General features: G+C 36.1%; 4 protein-coding genes across 6 annotated transcripts; 2 read left to right on the top strand and 2 right to left on the bottom strand.

Annotated features, from left to right (window-relative positions):
- The first annotated feature begins 356 nt into the window (after positions 1-356).
- LOC136343027 (protein TEX261) lies at positions 357-1,966 on the top strand. The gene is made up of 5 exons (XM_066289395.1): positions 357-707; positions 783-862; positions 927-1,148; positions 1,626-1,728; positions 1,780-1,966. The coding sequence occupies exons 1-5, from the start codon at positions 638-640 to the stop codon at positions 1,893-1,895; spliced, it is 591 nt and encodes a 196-aa protein (XP_066145492.1). The 5' UTR covers positions 357-637; the 3' UTR covers positions 1,896-1,966.
- A 65-nt stretch (positions 1,967-2,031) lies between these two features.
- LOC136343016 (diacylglycerol O-acyltransferase 2-like) lies at positions 2,032-3,986 on the bottom strand. The gene is made up of 5 exons (XM_066289376.1): positions 3,804-3,986; positions 2,978-3,239; positions 2,786-2,922; positions 2,482-2,732; positions 2,032-2,433 (listed from the first exon to the last, which is right to left on the bottom strand). The coding sequence occupies exons 2-5, from the start codon at positions 3,226-3,228 to the stop codon at positions 2,050-2,052; spliced, it is 1,023 nt and encodes a 340-aa protein (XP_066145473.1). The 5' UTR covers positions 3,229-3,239; positions 3,804-3,986; the 3' UTR covers positions 2,032-2,049.
- A 772-nt stretch (positions 3,987-4,758) lies between these two features.
- On the bottom strand, positions 4,759-14,575 carry BRWD3 (bromodomain and WD repeat-containing protein). Of its 3 annotated transcripts, none has more exons than XM_066289288.1 (31): positions 14,376-14,575; positions 14,260-14,318; positions 13,395-13,424; positions 12,703-12,762; positions 12,426-12,648; positions 12,228-12,375; positions 12,007-12,169; positions 11,767-11,948; positions 11,572-11,705; positions 11,327-11,510; positions 11,114-11,265; positions 10,418-10,558; positions 10,226-10,350; positions 9,952-10,177; positions 9,790-9,898; positions 9,629-9,739; positions 9,422-9,578; positions 9,022-9,128; positions 8,783-8,960; positions 8,528-8,722; positions 8,327-8,429; positions 7,899-8,202; positions 7,677-7,843; positions 7,485-7,624; positions 7,163-7,296; positions 6,981-7,106; positions 6,835-6,908; positions 6,673-6,778; positions 6,533-6,620; positions 6,106-6,246; positions 4,759-6,040 (listed from the first exon to the last, which is right to left on the bottom strand). In XM_066289288.1, the coding sequence occupies exons 1-31, from the start codon at positions 14,437-14,439 to the stop codon at positions 4,934-4,936; spliced, it is 5,238 nt and encodes a 1,745-aa protein (XP_066145385.1). In that variant the 5' UTR covers positions 14,440-14,575; the 3' UTR covers positions 4,759-4,933. The 3 variants fall into 3 exon arrangements, with proteins under 3 accessions (XP_066145385.1, XP_066145387.1, XP_066145386.1); XM_066289290.1 differs by having other exon boundaries at positions 13,395-13,444; positions 14,376-14,574; XM_066289289.1 differs by having other exon boundaries at positions 8,783-8,957; positions 14,376-14,574.
- Positions 14,576-14,851: 276 nt separating this feature from the next.
- Positions 14,852-16,846, top strand: Bin1 (histone deacetylase complex subunit SAP18). The gene is made up of 3 exons (XM_066289396.1): positions 14,852-15,276; positions 15,784-16,016; positions 16,315-16,846. Exons 1-3 carry the CDS (start codon positions 15,217-15,219, stop codon positions 16,496-16,498), a joined length of 477 nt encoding a protein of 158 aa, XP_066145493.1. The 5' UTR covers positions 14,852-15,216; the 3' UTR covers positions 16,499-16,846.
- The last annotated feature ends 111 nt before the right edge of the window (positions 16,847-16,957 follow it).

The following is a 16,957-nucleotide window of genomic DNA, read 5'->3' as shown; positions in this document are numbered from 1 at the left end:
AGGAATATATTTATCTCTTTTCGTTCCCCTACAAATTTCTGTCTCCTTCTCGCTTTTCAGTCTAATCCTTAGTGGAGCGTACCAGGGATGTAAGATTGTGCAAAGTAAAAATTTAAAGGTCACCAGCGTAAAAATTTTAAGCCGAATAAGTTATCAAAAAATTCTAATGTACCATTTTGTCAATATATAAGCCTATATTCTATATCCTAATATCAGGTTTGACTCCATTCCTAAACTAGAGCTTGTTAACAAAACAACCTTAAAAGGTTCGTCAAAATTCAGCACTCATTGAACAGAAAATTGGACAGTTATGGCAACGTTGCAAATGATTTGCATCATCTTCGGTTTTTATCAATGACAGCGATAGTTGTTAGTTTTGAGGTTAATTTATACTACTTACTTTAAATACCTCTTTCTATTGAGCCTTTTAAAAATCCTTAGGAAAATCAGCAATTCCATACAGGTGTACCTTCAGAAACACCCTTCTCAAGTACTTTGATTATCTAAAAATAGAATATGGAAACACAAGCTTAACCTGGGAAGGCCCCTTAAAATGGTAGCTCAAACAAAATAATAAATACATTCTTATTATTTAAATATGAGTTATTTTAGCACTAAATAAAAGTAATTAAGCAAAATGTGGTTCCTAACACTGATATGTTATTTATCAATACTAGCTCAAGTAGTGTTTATCACAGTATCAATAGGTAAGACCCTAACGTAAGGGTTTTTAATCAGTAAGTAAACTACCCGCCTGAGTAACTAGCCAATATGTATTTTAGCCTCTGGATTGTATTATATTGCAGAACTAGTAGAAGAATACTCTTCGATTGCAAAAAAAGTTATCTGGTGGATGAATGTGGTAAGATTTAAATGATCTTAATCAATTTTGTCACACAGAAGTGCAAATTCTACATTATTTGTAGACTGTAACTTCTCTCTATATATGTCTATGGCTGTTTGAAAATTTCCCAACAGTGATGATTATTTGTGGAATATTGGCTCAAGTGTGTCATTTTATGATACTCTCCAATTTCCCCTTTGTAGCGTTTTCTTCACCTCAATTTATCTTTGGGATGATATTTGTGCTCGTGAATCACTATTTTGCATTTAGTTATTTTTCATCAACTTACCACCCTTTTTCAGAGGTAAGATTACATAATTTTATATTAAATTTTAATTTTTACTTGCTAAGGCCTGGTTGTATACCTTCAGCTTAAACTCCATCCAGTGTTAGGCTAAAGATTCTGACATTTAACCATAAGTAATAGAACAAGTGACTAAAAATAATCAATTAATTTTAGAGCAACTTAGCTCAAATTTTATTAAACATTATCTAAAGCATTTAATGCACAAATTATATTCAGAAGAGGATGTCAAGGGCCAAATGCCAACCAATCAAGATAAAATTAGCTGTTTCCTATTTTTGTTACACTTGTAACTTAATAATGAAGTTCCAATTTTTAGTGTAATAAGAGCTGAATTAAATTCTCAATGCAATATATATGTCAAATCTGGGGCTTAAATGTCAGGTTGAGTTTAAACCTGAGTTATACAAGCTGGCCTAATAGGTAATTAAACATATAAACAATTTATTAAATCTTTAGATGTTTTCTTGATTTTAGGTAATTGCCTATTTTACTTTGTACTTATGGCTAGTACCATTTGCCCTTTTTGTCTCACTCTCAGCAAATGACAATGTTTTACCAACTACCACTGACCTATCAGGTAATACTATACATTAATTAATTTTTTTTTGGTGTAATAGCTGATTTTTAGATGTGGATGTTGTGTCCAGTTACATCTCTAAAAGGAATAGAAAATATGGTTTATTGACTTTATTTTCTTACGCTAAGGAATCCCTGCTTCCAATGAGGACAAAAAAAGGCTTTTAATTTATTTTTAGATGTTAGGTTATTTTTGTACATAATCTATTAACGGCCTAATTAAACATGTTTAAGTTTTATGTCTGTCTATTATTACGTTCAAGTTTTTGGGGAATTATTTCTGTCTCAAAGAAAACAACGTTACTTTCAACAAAAATATTATTTATTCAATAATAAGTTTTTTATTTTCGGGGTCTTCCAAGTAATTAAATTTTTGTTCCTCAAACATCTTTTGTAAACAATCAACAAACATGGAATGATACTGTTCGATTTGTTCATTAGTTGGGTTTTCAATTTTTGGAATATTCATAGGTTTGCCTACTACAACCCAGATAGGTTTCCTTCTGGGTACCAGGCCAAATGTATACTGGAAAAAGCCCCTTCCTACCGGAACAACTGGAGCGATTCCTATCCGTTTCCTGAGAAATTCTTGGACTTTTCTCAAAGTGGCTCCTTCCACTTGATCGAAAGTATCAGTTTCCCCAAAAGACAGCACTGGAACTAAGGGCGACCCATTTTTTAGGGCTAATTTAACAAAGCCTTTTCTCTATAAAGAAAGAGTTATTTTTGCAGCTGCTAGGTTACGATAAAACACCTTTTTCAGTATGATTTTGTACTGCCCAGGCTTGCAGTAATAACTCTCTTGAGCACCACCAGGCATCAGTATGCACGCGTGCCCTCCTTCTGGATATTTTAGGACGTAGTCTATGGCTGCTGCCTCTGCCGAAATTCCCCCTAAAGATAGTGCCATTTCTCGGAAAAATGGCATGATGTAATGCTGAGAGAGGGTCACTATGTGTGGTTTGTGATAAGGGAAATGTGTATTAAATTCCCCGTATTCTGTCCCTGCAAGAGAATCCAACAGTTTTTTGCTTGTTGAGAAATTTTCTGTGACTTACCAAAACTACAGAATACTCCCAAAGATAGCATTCCGTGAGGAAAACAGCAAAAGAGATAGTTTTTTTTGGGATCCAATTCGACCCACGGCAGCCTTTCCAGAGTAGTAGGAAAATATGCCTTCAGGTATTTCCACCACCTGAAAGTAATTCTTGCAAAAGGTCGAGGATTTGCTTTCAACTGTAGTACTTTACCGCCAACCTCTCACCCATTTCCAGGGTCTCCCCCCTTGTTGACTGATTGGCTTATCCCAGAACATCACCCACAATAGGTACGCGATAGTGAGCAACCAAAACTTCGTAAAAAGTATTAAATAAATTGAGAAGATCACGCATATGAACCCGCCGAAAATGAGCCAGACGAATGCAGCACCGGCGGCCAATGTTTGAAGTCTGCGGTCCATCGGGACCTTCAAGGGAGCGAATGAAATCCCACCAATTTCCATTTTGGTTGTAACTGAGTGAGAAAAACTTATATCATGATTTTTAAACAAACATTTCCAGACCTGAGAAATAAACGTATGTAACTAGGGAGAATATTAATGGGATCAAAATATGACCTATCGTACTTAGTACTTGAATCTTAAACCGTTATGGTTACTCGTTATTTTCTACCTGTTTACGAGTCTCTCGTAAATATAGTAACAGCAATTATTTCCGTCAATAATAATTGCGTGAAAATGTCGTTAGAATGAATTAAAATTTGAACCCTTCTACGTGTTAGCTTAATCGTTTAGAATTCAATTACCGTGTATACAACTAAAACATATTTATACTTTTTATTTACAAGTAAAAACGATATCTTATCTTTATTGCCTTTAGCGTTAAGTTCCTATTACCTGCAGCTAATACTCGCACACGAAGACGGACACATAATCCGAATTTATTTATATTAAATATTTTATACTCAAAAATAGTATCAGTAATAAAAAAACTCTTAACGCCACATATTTACTACCAAACACACAATTACCTATACTTAGTAAACTTATAAATTGTGCACAATGATGATTAAGTATACCTAGTCGCACATTAACGTTTTCTTTAAACTATTTAATGTGTTTGTTCTCCGGCGCTCTCTCTTCTTTTACTTGAAATAATCGATCCTGTTATGGGTCGAGATTCCATTCGACCCAGTAGAAACACACTGGCACTACTACTATTCAATCAAGTATTCGAGGTCGAAAAATATAATGAGCACCTCATGGCTAATTCAAGTGGAAATCTCATCCGACAAAACGTGGCGATACACACATACGAGGGGCAGTCACATAGACCCCAAATTCTTTGACCCAAAATCTTGGCCAGTACTTCCTGAATACGTAAGAGGAAACTACGGTGTCGATTTAGGAAATTTTACATTAAAAAGAAATTTTCCATATCACAAAAGCGATTTTTGTCCCTGAAAAATGAATATGTCTTGTGTGTGCAGTTTGTTGATCAATCTTTGCACATTGAAAAAATCTCAAATCTGTTCGTTTTTTAACGAAAATAAACAGAGCAAAAAATATATATGTCATGCAGAATGGATAGATAGCTAAAGGTTAAGAAATTTGCTAGATAGATTTCACATTGCAAAGAAACAATAATGCAAATGGTAAATAAAAAAAACAGTAGTTATATTTCTGCGTCATTTGGCGAAGGGAATTTTTTTCTCCAGAGTAAGACACTCCGCCAGGATATCAATGAAGATGTTGAAAAGAAGATGTAAATTCGAGCCCTTCGGAACCGCAAAGTATGGAGATATCACTCAAACGTAGACAACTACAAAAGAAAAACTCCAGTTAGTTTGCCAGAGAATCCAGACTGATGCTCCAGCCCAATTAGTAACTTGATCCTTTAGCAAGTCATGTTCGCACTGAGAGAACACAAGATTTACGTCATATGATCTGTCGAAGATTAAACGGTCTGGAAAAGTGTGGAAAAGAAATATTGTTGTACTAAAAACTGAGACTTGCCGGAATAAATACACCACCTTTAATAATAAAAATATTCTTTATTATCGAAGTCGAAACGGACAAAATCTTATTATACGAGACCCACATCATACGTGCCAACATTTTGGTCCTATCAATAAAGCGAAACACACTGTACTTATATACTAAAAGTTTTCCGACGTCCGAAATGTCCTAAAAATGGGCTAAAGCTACGTCATCCAGTCTTTTTGTCTTTCTTCAAAAAAGCTGCTGCGCGCTCGGTGATTTTCCTCACTCGACCGCGACTGCTCACGCTACCGAAGTACCTCGCCCGGCCATTAGTCCTCCCCATATCTAAATCTGAGTCTTCACTCTCCAGCACTTTTCGCTTTTTCCTGCGAGGACGTAAGGAGGAGTCGCTTTGCGAGCTGGAAGACGTCTTTTTGTTTTTACGCCGGCGTCGTGCCTTTCTCAAAGGTACCTCGTCGTCCGACGTGTTGGAGTCTGAAGTACTGTTGTCCGAAGAATCATCTTCCTCATCTTCTTCTACGACAAAGGAAGGTTTTCGAGGCCGCCGCCCTCGTCTCTTAAGTGGCTTCTCGTCATCGGAATCCGAGTCTGTGCTACTTTTTCTTCTTCTTCTAGATGGAGCGTCTACAGCAGAACTGCTCGATGATTCGTCCGGGCAAAAATCTTCGTCCTGATCATCACTTTCTGAAGATTTTCTTTTTCCACGCATTTGCAATTGCCGCAGATTTAAACTTTCTTCTTCGCTATCCGAACCACCACTTTCCCGCATTTTTTCACCAAAACTATCATTATTATCACTATGCAAACCCTCGTCTTCCGAAAAATCGCTAGATTTAACATCTTTCCGAGTCCCACTTGTAGTGGGCTGTTTGTTGGTGTAATTATGATCGAAATCGTCTATTATGCTTTGGCTAGACGTCGAAGGTTCTGGATCAAATCCATTTGACAACAGCAGCCTTTTTTCCGCTCCAAGATAGGGTGCTTCGTCCGCTCTTGAAACCACTTTATCTTGGGTATTATCTGATTCAGTGCTGCGATCCAACAGCGCTCCCAACGGGGTATTGTCGCTATCGCTGTCGTACGCGGCCAAAGTTCCATTTTCTATAGGTTCAATTTTCTCTACCACCACTTTGATGGTATTCTGTTTAGATCTGTTTTGATCCTCCTCCGAAGAAGGTTCATTACAATCACTTTCTTCGGATGAAGAACTCGTTCGACAGCGATGGCGCTTCTTTGCTATCCGCCAATTCGACGTGATTTTTTTAATGTGTTCCTCGAACATAGCTGATAGACGGACAGTCATCACGTAGATCTAGAAAATATAGACAAGAAATAATAAGTGCGCAAGTAGGTACAGAGAAACTGAAATTTACTTACCCGAGATCTCTTATTCGTATTGAAGGTTCTTGAGTTTTGAAATATTAATCTTACATCACAGCAGAAATCTTTGGGTTCCTTGTAAGCTCCTTTCTGAAGCTTCTCCTTCACCGTTTCTAAATCCATGGGTCTTGTTATGATCTGCAAACAACAGGATCGTATTCGGTGAGCAAAAAAAATATTTACGTTTGTGTTTTTCATATTTTGTTTATTACACTATACTCGGTGTCCCAGATTTATGTGATAGTAATTATCTCGAAACCATATATAAATAGAAGTCACTAAATGACAATATAAGGACATGCGCTGTTTCGACTATTTTTGCGATATATTCAGTTTCTAACTGTAAATATTCGAAATTTCACATCATCGAAGACAAAATAAATTGTTTCGGTAATTTTATACATATTCCATAATCAATACTTGCCTGATGATATGTGGGATACTTATGCTTATTAACTGGTTCTCTGAAGGGTACAGAGTCTTCTGTTTGCCGCATGAGTTCCAGCAGACCCCTGTAAACATAAAATAAAGCAATCAACGTAAAAATAGGCTTTTAGACCTTACATAGCTTCTATCTTCCAATCATCCGGCGATTTCCAAGATCGAACCGGCAAATACCTCACAGACCTGCTCGTTGAGGGCTTTACAATGTCAACTTCTTCTTCGTTGCCTAAAAAACGACAAATTAAACCTATACCTATACCATTTATGATAAACATTATTCACCATCCGTAGAGGAATAGTAATCGTCGACCAATTGATGATAAACTGAAGCGATGTCTATTGCATTATTACCACTTCTGCAAAGAGAAAGTACGTATATATCGTCTAGATATGTATCAATCGAAGAGCTTTTGGTGGCTTTGTCTTACTTTAAGATCCTCAAACATAGCGCGGAGAGAATTTTGGCATGTTTGACAATGGTGCTGTTTTGCTCATTGAATTTCACAGCATTAGTTTCCAGATAACGAATATCGAATTCTGCGGCCGGTAATCGCCTACAAAAACATAAATTTAGCAATTTCGTTACAGAAATCTTGAATGAAATCTCTACCTATAAAAGTTGTTTTCGAATCGAGCTTTAATAGTCGACAAATCTATGGGGTACTCAACGATTAGAGCGTAAGTAGGGTAGACATTTATATCTACCGGTACCAGGAAGGGTTCAGCAATTGCCAGTTCCATAACCTATATAAAGAAGGTAATTCTAGTTACTTTCACTGCAGTTCATTTCTTCTTTTATTTTATTTTGAGAATAATACGGTGTGTCAAAATAAGGATATCCAGCATTGGGAACGTATAAAGCGTTTTTCCCAATAAAATGAAAAATGAACAATTCGCCTCAAATGTAGGTATAGGATTACTAAATTATGTACTTGTGTAATCCCTCTGGCGATAGCTTTGCAGGCGGTGTCTCTTTCACAGTTCGGCCAGTCTACTGACGTTGGTTTGTACAAAATAGACCATAGTTCATTGGCTAAGACCGGAATGGCTTCTTTCTCGTCTTCAGGAACTCCTGAAAAAGACACATTTAAAAAGTTACAAACTGGCATTTCGAACCACATTACGATTTTCATCTATTGGCTCCATATCCCAAGGACTCATTCTTTCCTTTTCTCCGTTTGTCCAGACAATCTCATAGCACATAAAGACAGATTCTGGATACAATTCGCTAGCAGGAGATTTACACGTAATAGCACCTATCCACCAATTGTCATCAATCATACAGCGGAACCTGGAAGAATGAATATTAAAAACAGCAAATAATTTCACCTAAATATAGTAATCACCTGTCGCCGGCTTGCCAATCTCTGGACAAGGCAGTCAAGTAACACTGTTTCAAAACGAAGAAATCGAGCACATCGGGCATGTCGTGATAACGGAGAGTGATTGTTCGGCCAGTGGGACAATTGTTCTCGTCTTGCAAGGACAATTTCAGACAGCAAAGCCGCGGTGGTTTGATTTCATAACGAATGCTGACCACTTTACAGAATTCGTGGTCTTTGAGCTGTATTCCTTTCACCCAGGGCAGTTCTTTAATGTCCGGCTCGTACACGTTTTTTTGTTTGACTGCTTCGATATACAGGATGTGTCCTTTGGATTTGAGATTATTACTCATAATTGTAACATTAAATCAATTATTAATATTACTGTAGATAGGTCTTTTCGAAAAGTCGCTAAGTAAGGAATTATTAACAATTAGAAAAGAACAACTTACCTTGAACAAAATAAACAATTTCGTCGTTAATTTGTGGGTAATATGGAGACTTTCGAGGCCGTGTTTCTGACAGCCATTCGCTTAGTTTGTATTGCTCTGAAACCTGAAAACCAACGCAGTTTAATCAATTCAATTAAATGCAAATGAAGAAAATAATTAGAATAAAGTTGAATCTATTTTATAAAACATAGCGGTATCTACCTTAATTTTAGGTCCGCTGGAGGTGGTGGTCACTCCCCCGCTGGTGGACGGTTCCGTGGCCGTTAGTTTGGCAGTTTGCGCCATTTTTGGCATCGGGTCTTTTTTGGGTATCAATCGATTTCTCGGCACGGATGCCCTGGACATTCCCGCTTGCCTTGAGGTTGATGGTCTCGGAGAAGACACACGCGATTTATCCTTGAAAATAATTAAAATTTTTCTTGGCATAGGTCAAAGTTATATATTCTAGAATTTTACCTTAGCAGATTTATTATTCTCTCTGGTGGTCCGTGGCGAATTTCCCAATTCTTGATCGGAAATATTATCCGAATCCGCATCATCACTAGCCCCTGATTCCTCGGACAAGTCGTCATCTTCATCATTATCCGAAGATGACTTGTTTCGGCTATATGCGTTCTTTTTCTGACGTGTTCTGCTTAACGATTATATAACTTAGAATTACGTCATACTCCAAAATATAAAGATCACATTCGTACCTGGTCCTGCGCGGCTCTGAAACCTCTTCCGCCCAATCCGAATATGACGATTCGTCGGTCAAGTAAGGACACACCGGCATAACATCGTAGTTTTCCAACATTTCATCCTATTTATAGTACTATCAATGTTATATAAACATAAAAAAAGGTACGCACTATGTACATATCGCTTATTAAACACAACAACATTGTGACTCAAAAGTAGTTAGTCATCTAACAAGCGAAGAAACTTGCTTTCCAGCTAGAGATTACAATTTTTTTCACAGCTCAAATGCAAAACAAATTTAAATTAAAAACTTCTACTCGACTACAAATCGGACCTGGGTTATAACCAGAGAAACCCGAAATTTACTAAGCAATATAGTGTAAAAGATTTTTACTTTTATCTCTCCGCACTTACTGTTAATTGATTCTTCGGTTTCATTTCCTGCTTCTTTGATATCCGCTTTCTCTGATCTTTAATTCTGCCACTGCTGGGAGCAGCGGTTGAGATCATAAGCGGCCTTGTTCGTAATTGTTTTTGATACTCTTTCTTTTCCGCTTCTTCTATCAGTTTTCTATGGAACTATAATTAGTGAATGATGGGAAAATTTAGAACCAAATATACCTAATTTCGTTAGCTCTATCTAAAATAGCTCGCGGCAGATATTCCATTAATACGTTTCTCTTCCACTCAATATTATGGTCAGTCTGCCAATCCCCGGTACTTTGACGTATTCTTAAAAAAATCCTTAAAAACGTGTAACAATTGCATAGACCTCTACATACCTGTGTGAACGCATAGAACCCCCCGCGTTGCCCCTTATATCGTCGTCCTCTTCATATTCAGGACTGGGCAAAATTTGCTGCGGCAGGTCCTGTATTACTTCTTGATTCCCTTTTGAACGATAATTGAACTATAAAACATATCATCCATGAAACAATACTCACCCTCGTTTCCTATAACGATGTTCGGCACCAATTGCTCGGCATTGCAATTTTCCCGTCCAGGCACCAGTCTTTGCAACATTGGAGGGTACGGATTTCCGTCGATATCGACCAAAAAAGGCGGAGGCATCAAATGGGGTGGAACTTGAGTTTGCTCGTCTAACACCCAGTAATTTTGGTCTCTCACCAAAGGTCGATAATCGGTATGGAAAAACAACTCTTTAGGGAGCTAAAACCCGGCGTATTATAGATGTCAAAAAAAAAGGATGAAAAATACCTGTTGATAGAATGGACTTCCAGATCCAAAACCAAACGTAAGGATATCGCCGTGAGAATCACTGGCCGAGATGGTACAACCGTCCGGGCTCCATTTAGCATCAAAAATAGCCCCATAACCTTGACCTAACATGAAATACAAATGTATATTCAAGACTTTGACGGTAAAACAATGATATAAAAACAACCTCACCCTCAATTGTATTCAAATATTTAAATAATATCTCTCCTCTATTGATATCCCAAATGAGCAGTTGGCCATCGTGCCCGGCGGAAAGAATAATGTCCTCGTCATGTGGATGCGGTTCCAATACGTAGACCTCATCGTTATGACCTAAAAATAATGTTAAATAATATTTAATCTTAAATGGTAAAGCGTTAGATACATAGTATTCACTAACTTACTATTGATCGCTGCTACTTCTACGAGACAAAATTGATAGCTCATTTCACGGAGTTAACAGTTCCTTGAACTAATCTTTTCTTACAAAATATTTCAGTTTGGCATTGATAAAAATTAACAAATGAAACAAAAAACGTCATTCTGGTGTTATGAGTGTTTCTAAAAATTGTGTGATTTGTTTATACTGAATTGAGTTCAATTTTGCTTGCATTTTGATATTTCAATATAGGTACAAAATTCCATTATGAATATGCCAAATAAAATCTATTGTAAGAGGAGTGGTTTATAACCGGCCACAATAGAGGTCCTAGAACCTTGGTAAAGCATTTTCTTCTTTATTTTATAACATCATAAAATTGAAGCAAATAGGTACTAATGTCACCTCATATGTCGAAAACCAAGAGATTTAATAAACTGCAAAAATCGTTACCAAATTCTTGTGGTTTTGGTCCTCAACAGAAATGCCAAAAAAAAACTTATTCTTACCTGATAAAATTCTTACTAGTTGCCCAGTCCCTGCATTCCATATTTTCAGCGAACGGTCACTGACAGCAGTGACCACCGTTGCGTCCGAGCGATCCCAAGCCACCATTGTTACACGTATCTTCTTCGAATCCGATTCTACACTCTGCTTGTCCCTAATGGAGTTCAACCCAACTTCAGCTTGAAGCTCCAATAATGTATAAACTTCTAACATACCCTGGTAACTTGGAGGTCATATCCAAAAACAAGTTTTTCCATTGTTGCCGCTCAAACCACCACACGATTGCAGACCCATCTTTACTGCCTGACAAAAATCGTAATCCTGAATGGGCCCATTGGATGGAATCAACTCTATCAGTGTGAGCCTCAGTTTCAAGAATGCGTTGCGGTCCTTCATCCCCTAATTTGACATATTATAACACTACATTTTAGATTTGCAATACTTTATCACAAGTCCACACCTTTCATATAATAAACTCTAACGTGATGATCCGCCGATCCAGTGGCCAAAAATGTACCTCCTGGACTAAAAGAAGAACAAATCATTTGAGCTTGTCCAGGCCTCAGTTTCTCCTGGTATAATGTTGGGGTATTCCTGTGTTTAATCCCAAAGATGATAGCATTAATTCCTACTTTTAAAAGCATTAAACACCCACCGAAAATCAACTTTTTCCTTGCCGTCTGAACTGTAGACCCAGAAGGCGATAGATCCATCTGTGCTGGTGGTGATTAAATACCGTTGACCCCAACAAGAAGTGGGGCAGAAATTCACTGAAGTTATCATTCCTGTGTGTCCTGTAAGAACTGCAACTGGAGCCCCGCTTTGTAGATTCCACACCTAATTTTAATAAATGAGAAATAAACATAACTCTAACATGAGTTATACTTTATTGTACCCTTAATATTCGGTCAATAGACCCGGCGGCTAATAAAATGTTTTCAGGATCTACGGCTATGTCCGTAATTTCCGATGAGGCCCCCCGAAAAGTAGCAATAAGACGTCCTGTATACGTGGACCATAGTTTTATCAGGAGGTCGTCAGCCCCAGTAATTACATATCTGTATGGAAGTTTGGATTTTTCATAAATGCAAAATTTTCTAGAAAAGTTCTAACTACCTTCCAGAATGGTCAAATAATAAGCAATACACTGCAGATAAATGACCAATCGTACATCTTTGAATTTGCATCCCAGTAAAAATTTTTGGCCCGATAATTCTTTGACGAGAAAGAGACCCACCAATTTCCCTCCCCCTGATGTTATTCACTGAAATTTCTCATTATGGTACAATAAACACTTTTTTAACAGTACATTACCTATGTTGAAAGGAGCTTTTATATCTTGAAGAGAGACTCCTCGATATTTGTTAACATAATTAAAAATCTGTTTAGAATTAATAAAGGTTCCATTCTTTGTTTTTGAATTGGGACGAAAGCAGAGAAAAGATGGTACTGACTGAGTATTTGGATTCAGCAATGCAGAAGCTTGACTACATAAGTAAAACAGGAAATCTTCGCGTATATTTGGGTATTGTCTTTGCTAAAATTGAAATGAATTAGCTGAAAAACAATATTAAGTATTCCACAATCTTACCATATCTTCGACTGTCCTATCATGTTCATTGCCTTTCCAGTCAATTCTTTTTGGCAAAATCTTTAAAAAAGAATATCCCAATGAAACAAATTGTTATACAGGGTATCATAAAAAACGAGACCAATCCAAATCAAGTTAATAGTTGTTTGCATTTAGGCAAATAATTGATGTCACTTAATGATTAATCTATGTATCTATGTAGATTCCAAAGAAAAATAAATTCTCCAAATTTCAAATTTATATGCAACAATTACTACACAAAAGTTTGATATGTTAGCAAAGCATTTACTGAGCTAAAAGATTTAAACAGGTCTTTACAACGAGAGGTGGTGAAGTGTGTCAGGAACCTACACCTAGTAGGAAATATCCACTCTGGGGCAATGAGTATCTTGTACTGTCTCAACTGCAATACACCTTAGGTCATCATAGTGTATTCTCATCAATCCACAATACTCTGTATATTTTAAAGATTTAGGAAATAGAAGTCAAATGTGTTACCTTCATAAACTTCTTTATGCTCAAAGCATCTGAGGTTAGTGGATTGGACTCTTTTTGGACACCCAGTATTTATTGGCCAAATAGGCCTTTGGTGGTTCTGTACACATATGACTTAAAATGCTTAGGTTTATATGAAATGTTACTCATTTCAACACTATCAGAATATAACATTTATAATTATTATTATTACTCACCCGATGCTCATGTAATTCTTCATTGAGGGTCTGGAAATATAAATTCAAGTCTAAGATACAGAAACAAAGAGTTATTCTTCATGAGAACAACTGAATAGAAGATTTATTTCCTGCAAGAAATAATTTGGAATTTTTAACTTTAACTAAGAAGTAAGCAAAATGAGTATGAAGTAACTAATAAAATTACAAAATAGAAATTTGTGGATAAATCCCTTTTGCAACCATTCCACTGATTGTAATGAATTATTACAGGTAGATAAAGACTTAAATGGAGTATACAACAATACAAAATAAGGCAGATCATGGAAGGAATTAAAACATAAATGGGGTCATATATTATTGCTCCTGTTTTAATTAACTATTTCTTACAGAAAATAAATTTTCAATTCAATTCAACTGAAGGTAGGCCTGATAGGTAATTTTTCTAAATTCATTTCTCATTATTGCAAAAAGTGTCAATGTTGCTGGGGGTATTAACCCCCAAAGCAATTGTTTCTATTTTATGAAATTTTTATTGTATGAAAAGAAAACAAAAACACTAAAGAGCTACTTTCATGGTTATAAAAAACTGTACCATTTGAGATCTAGGCCAATTCAGTTGTATTATTATAAATTTGTGTAAAAATGGCAAGTTGCCCAGGTCAAGATTCATTATAATCTAGTGAATAGTGTGAAACACATTGAACAAGTAATTCAAAGGGCTTTTGGTGTCCTTAAAGGTTAACTATTGAGCAATGCAATCTAGCAATGCATGGGGAATTATGGATAGACTTAGGAAACACTACAGCATACACAATTTCAGAAAATTACATCCAAGTACCTATAGGATGGTTTATCATAAAGAAGGTAATAGGTTTGTCTTTACCTGGAAAGTTCTTCTTAAGGGCCCCTTGGATAGGAATCTTTGTATGAGAAAGTAAACATCTAAAAGGCAAATTTTTGTATTAAAATATGGGCACTTTGCCGCGAGTTGAAATGTACCTGAGGCAAGTGGGGACGTTTCTGGAACTCCATTTACCATTTTTCTAACATTTTGCAGCTCCATTTTTTTTTATAAAACCCTAAATTGTTGAATAACATAATAAAAATAGAGGGTACATTGCAAACCTCGAGATGCTATTTGATATTTTATTTGACCGTCGCGGCGGCATAGTTGACAATCGATAGAACCGCCGTTGTAGCAGTCGGTTATGAGTGACGGGAGCGTCACTTGGTGTAGAAACTGTAAAAGTAGAGAGCCAATAGAGCTCTTTGAGTTCTTGGGGTATATAAAAATGTACAAGTTTCTATTGAAATACAAAATTATTTTTGTACATATCTTGAAATTATGCTTGTTTTCAATTAAAAATTTATTTCCTTTATTAGTACTTGTACTCATACTAGCAAGAAAATCGGCTTTTTAATCCTTGTCAATCGTTAATACATAGAATAGAGAACTCGATGGAACTAATATAAATATTCTTTTATTTTGAATTTAACTGCTAAAAGACAAGTTCATATTTTCATTTTACTTCTTTACTTTCGTATTAGTTAATTGATGTTAACTGGATCAGTTCAAATATTCGATATAATATTAATATTGGCTTCTCGTAATTTGAGTATCTAGAGCAGAACCAAGGTACCCTAAGACCTGGAATAAAGATTGAGGTTATATTTTTGATTAAATCGGGAATTTGACTTGCTTGTTTGGGTGAAAATTCTGAATTTTCGAGGAATATCAGAAACAAGAGATTATTTAAATTCAGATCATTAAAGATCAGAAGTTAGATCAGAATATTTCTATCTTATTTTTTCTCTTTCATAAAATATTATTTCATAAAAAATGTCTGCAACTGACAAACTCAGTGAGGATAGGAAGGATGATGCTGTGGATAGACAAAAAGTGAGTAGTTTCATCAAACTTCTAATATCTTTTAACAGACGATGACCATTAGCTTTACATATATTTAGTTATGCTAGTTTAAGTAGATTCAAGAAATTTGGTTTGTGGTTGTCAGTCATTGCCGAAGTTTGAGTGGGCAAAAGTTGTGTAAAACACTCTTTGGTCGCAAAAAGTAGTATTTCTTTTAGTGTGTTGAGATTCCATGAATTTGAAGGAGAAACAGTGTGATAATTGGTGTAATAAATTTGCTGATTTATTATTAGTAGTAGCATGTGTTTTGGAATTTGATTGAACCTGAACTAACTTGAATGAACTTGAATGTTTGTATGTACATAGTTTTCAGAATTTAATCTGAGTTTTAAGGATATATGCCCATTTAATGAGGAAATCGGCTACTGCTAGAAAATATTTCACTTTTCTGCTGGTCCAAGTAACTTGTTATCAATTGTACATGTCTCTTTTTCTTATCAAATATTACCATCATTGAAAAACCTTATTTGGTTTCAGGTTTGCCCATTCCTCCTAAGGGTATTTGTCTCCTCTTCAGGGCAACACCACAAAATAGCAGAGTACCATAAAGGAAACACTCCCTCTAATGAACTTCAAATTTATACTTGGAAAGATGCTACTTTGCATGAACTTACACAGTTGGTAAAAGAAGTGAATCCAGAAACTCGTCGTAAGGGTACAAAGTTTAGCTTTGCACTTGTATATCCTGATTTCAAGAGCCCCATGTACAGGTATGATTTAAGCATTCTACTCTCAATAGAGTAATAGTTGATAAAGCAGTTTAAATCAATAGGTCATTGAAAGTTTACATTAGTTCTTTTTGGAAATGATCTATATTGGCGCATTTTTGACCAAATAGATATACCTTAGCTATCTTTAGACTATGTAGAAACAAATATGCTCAAATGAGATGCATTGTAAATTAGTCATCATATAATTTTTTCATGATATCACAAATGGTTAACCAGTTTAGGTGTTTTGTGATTTGTCTTTGACTTATTAGATAAAAAGCTCTTCTATTGTTTCTAGAATGAGAGAAATTGGAAGTACGACAACAGGAATAAAGGGGCCAGACGATCTTATGACCTTGGGACATTATAGACTGACCCTTGGAGATTACATGGACATAGCTATAGCTCCCCCAGATAACTGGAATGCAGGGCGAGGCAAAAATTTTTCTGGAAACTTTGGCAACAGGCCACGACCGTATTGAACAAAATTTTTTCTATGAGCGCGTGATAAAGTGACTTTATTGTATGCATTTGCGAGCTGAAAATGGCACTTTATAGCAAGGGTGCGGTTAGAACTTATATCGCATGAAAATCACAGAACATGCGCTCGTAGGAAAAATATAGCATCTAACACGAGCGAAAGTGTCTTTCTCGCACTGGAACATTGACCGAACTCCGTCTCGAATTGATCGGTCAACTGCAATAAGTGTGAAGCAAAAGTTTAGCTTTTTGCACTTGTTAGGTGAATAACTATTGTATTTATGTTTAACTCTTCATGTTTAGTGTAAGTAATGTCTCATATTTGCAAATAAATATGTTCTCGGTCGTAATTCTCCCTTTTTTAATACATTTTTATTATCTAAATAAAAGAGATACCATGAGCAGTAAGTTCTCTCTCTGGCTCTGATGGCCAAGTATTTGGGTGTCCCCTTAGATTTCAA

This window comes from Euwallacea fornicatus, chromosome 13 (assembly GCF_040115645.1).
Source record: "Euwallacea fornicatus isolate EFF26 chromosome 13, ASM4011564v1, whole genome shotgun sequence".
NCBI lineage: Eukaryota > Metazoa > Arthropoda > Insecta > Coleoptera > Curculionidae > Euwallacea > Euwallacea fornicatus.
The sequence above is the reverse complement of the archived record's forward strand: the minus strand, read 5'-3'. Positions and strand labels throughout refer to the sequence as shown.